The following is a 1,211-nucleotide window of genomic DNA, read 5'->3' as shown; positions in this document are numbered from 1 at the left end:
CCCCCCTGCCGCCCCCCTCCTGTCAGGGAGTTGTGCAGAGCCACAAGGTCCCCCCTGAGCCTCCTTTGCTCCAGCATGAGCCCCTTTCCCAGCTCCCTCAGCCGCTCCTGGGGCTCCAGCCCCTTCCCAGCTCCCTTCCCTGCCCTGGACACGCTCCAGCGCCTCAATGTCCCTCCTGAACTGAGGGACCCAGAACGGGACATAGCCCTCGAGGTGTGGCCTCAGCAGTCCCAGCACAGGGGAAAGCATCACTTCCTCAGCCTTGCCTCTGGCTGATACAGAGATGACCTCATCTGGGGCAAAACCTCGAACAGATGAGTGGGAGTCGGTCATAAATCGATTGGCAATTAGGAAAAAGGCTCATCTGCAGGGTTGCAAAGGCTGGAACTGGAGATAATGCAGGCAGGGCCCCCCAGATTCTAGCCTGGGGGTGGCTCCATGTCCCTTTGCTGGCTGGCTGACATTCCACACTGCTAGGGAAAAGGCTGGAATAAAGCTCACCCCACTCTCCTCCCCGGTGTATCTGCACCGTGCAGCTGGAGAAAAGCCGCACTGAAGACACTGAGTGACTGGAATAAACACATGAACTATTGGAACGGGAAATCCAGACATTCTCCAGTCGCTGCTCCCACAGGTCATGGAGCATGGGGGGTGTTTGGGACAGAGAATGCAGCCATGGCCTTGGGGGCACCCACCAGGCCCATAAGGCTCAGTGCCCCCCAAAACCCACAACAGCCCAGGAGATACCACCACTGGGGCCCATCCCCTTCAACCCCATCTCATCCTAATTATCTGCATCTCCACTCTCATGCCAGTTTCCGTTCTCACCCCAGCAACACTGGAAAACCTCTGGGTGACTGCCATGAACAGGGTCCTGGGCGTGTCCCAGGTCGGTGGCCCCACACCTGGGGGAACCAGTGCTCCACAGGCCACTTGCTGTCACAAGCCCCGACAGTCACAGCTTCACCCCACAACCCGTGGCTGCCCATAGGGCCCCACAGCCCCCCAGCGCTGAGGAGGGAGCAGACATGGGCTGTCTCAGGGCAGCAGCATGATGTGGTCACCCAGCCATGCAGGGGTGCCCTGGTATCCTGGCCAGCCCCCGCCCATACCCCGAGAGTTGCACAGATGGGGGGAGGCGATGCCCTCAATCAGACCCTTTATTCCGAAGGGCTTTACACAGCACAGACACACATCCCCTCCCCATGCAC

At 59.9% G+C, this 1,211-nt stretch overlaps 2 protein-coding genes across 2 annotated transcripts in view; both read right to left on the bottom strand.

Annotated features, from left to right (window-relative positions):
• RPS11 (ribosomal protein S11) overlaps window positions 1-989 on the bottom strand; it is a 3,549-nt gene extending 2,560 nt beyond the window's left edge. Inside the window, exon 1 of the mRNA XM_008643253.2 lies at window positions 906-989. Within this exon, the coding sequence (XP_008641475.1) occupies window positions 906-989 (84 nt within the window). The remainder of the gene's footprint in view (window positions 1-905) is intronic.
• Window positions 1-1,211, bottom strand: part of FAM160A2 (family with sequence similarity 160 member A2) — a 14,230-nt gene that overhangs the window by 6,437 nt on the left and 6,582 nt on the right. Inside the window, exon 8 of the mRNA XM_017744498.1 lies at window positions 1,043-1,050. Within this exon, the coding sequence (XP_017599987.1) occupies window positions 1,043-1,050 (8 nt within the window). The remainder of the gene's footprint in view (window positions 1-1,042; window positions 1,051-1,211) is intronic.

The sequence above is a fragment of the Corvus brachyrhynchos genome, unplaced genomic scaffold (genome assembly GCF_000691975.1).
Source record: "Corvus brachyrhynchos isolate BGI_N302 unplaced genomic scaffold, ASM69197v1 scaffold511, whole genome shotgun sequence".
Lineage (NCBI taxonomy): Eukaryota > Metazoa > Chordata > Aves > Passeriformes > Corvidae > Corvus > Corvus brachyrhynchos.
Note: the sequence above shows the minus strand (reverse complement) of the source record. Positions and strands in the feature narration are given on the sequence as shown.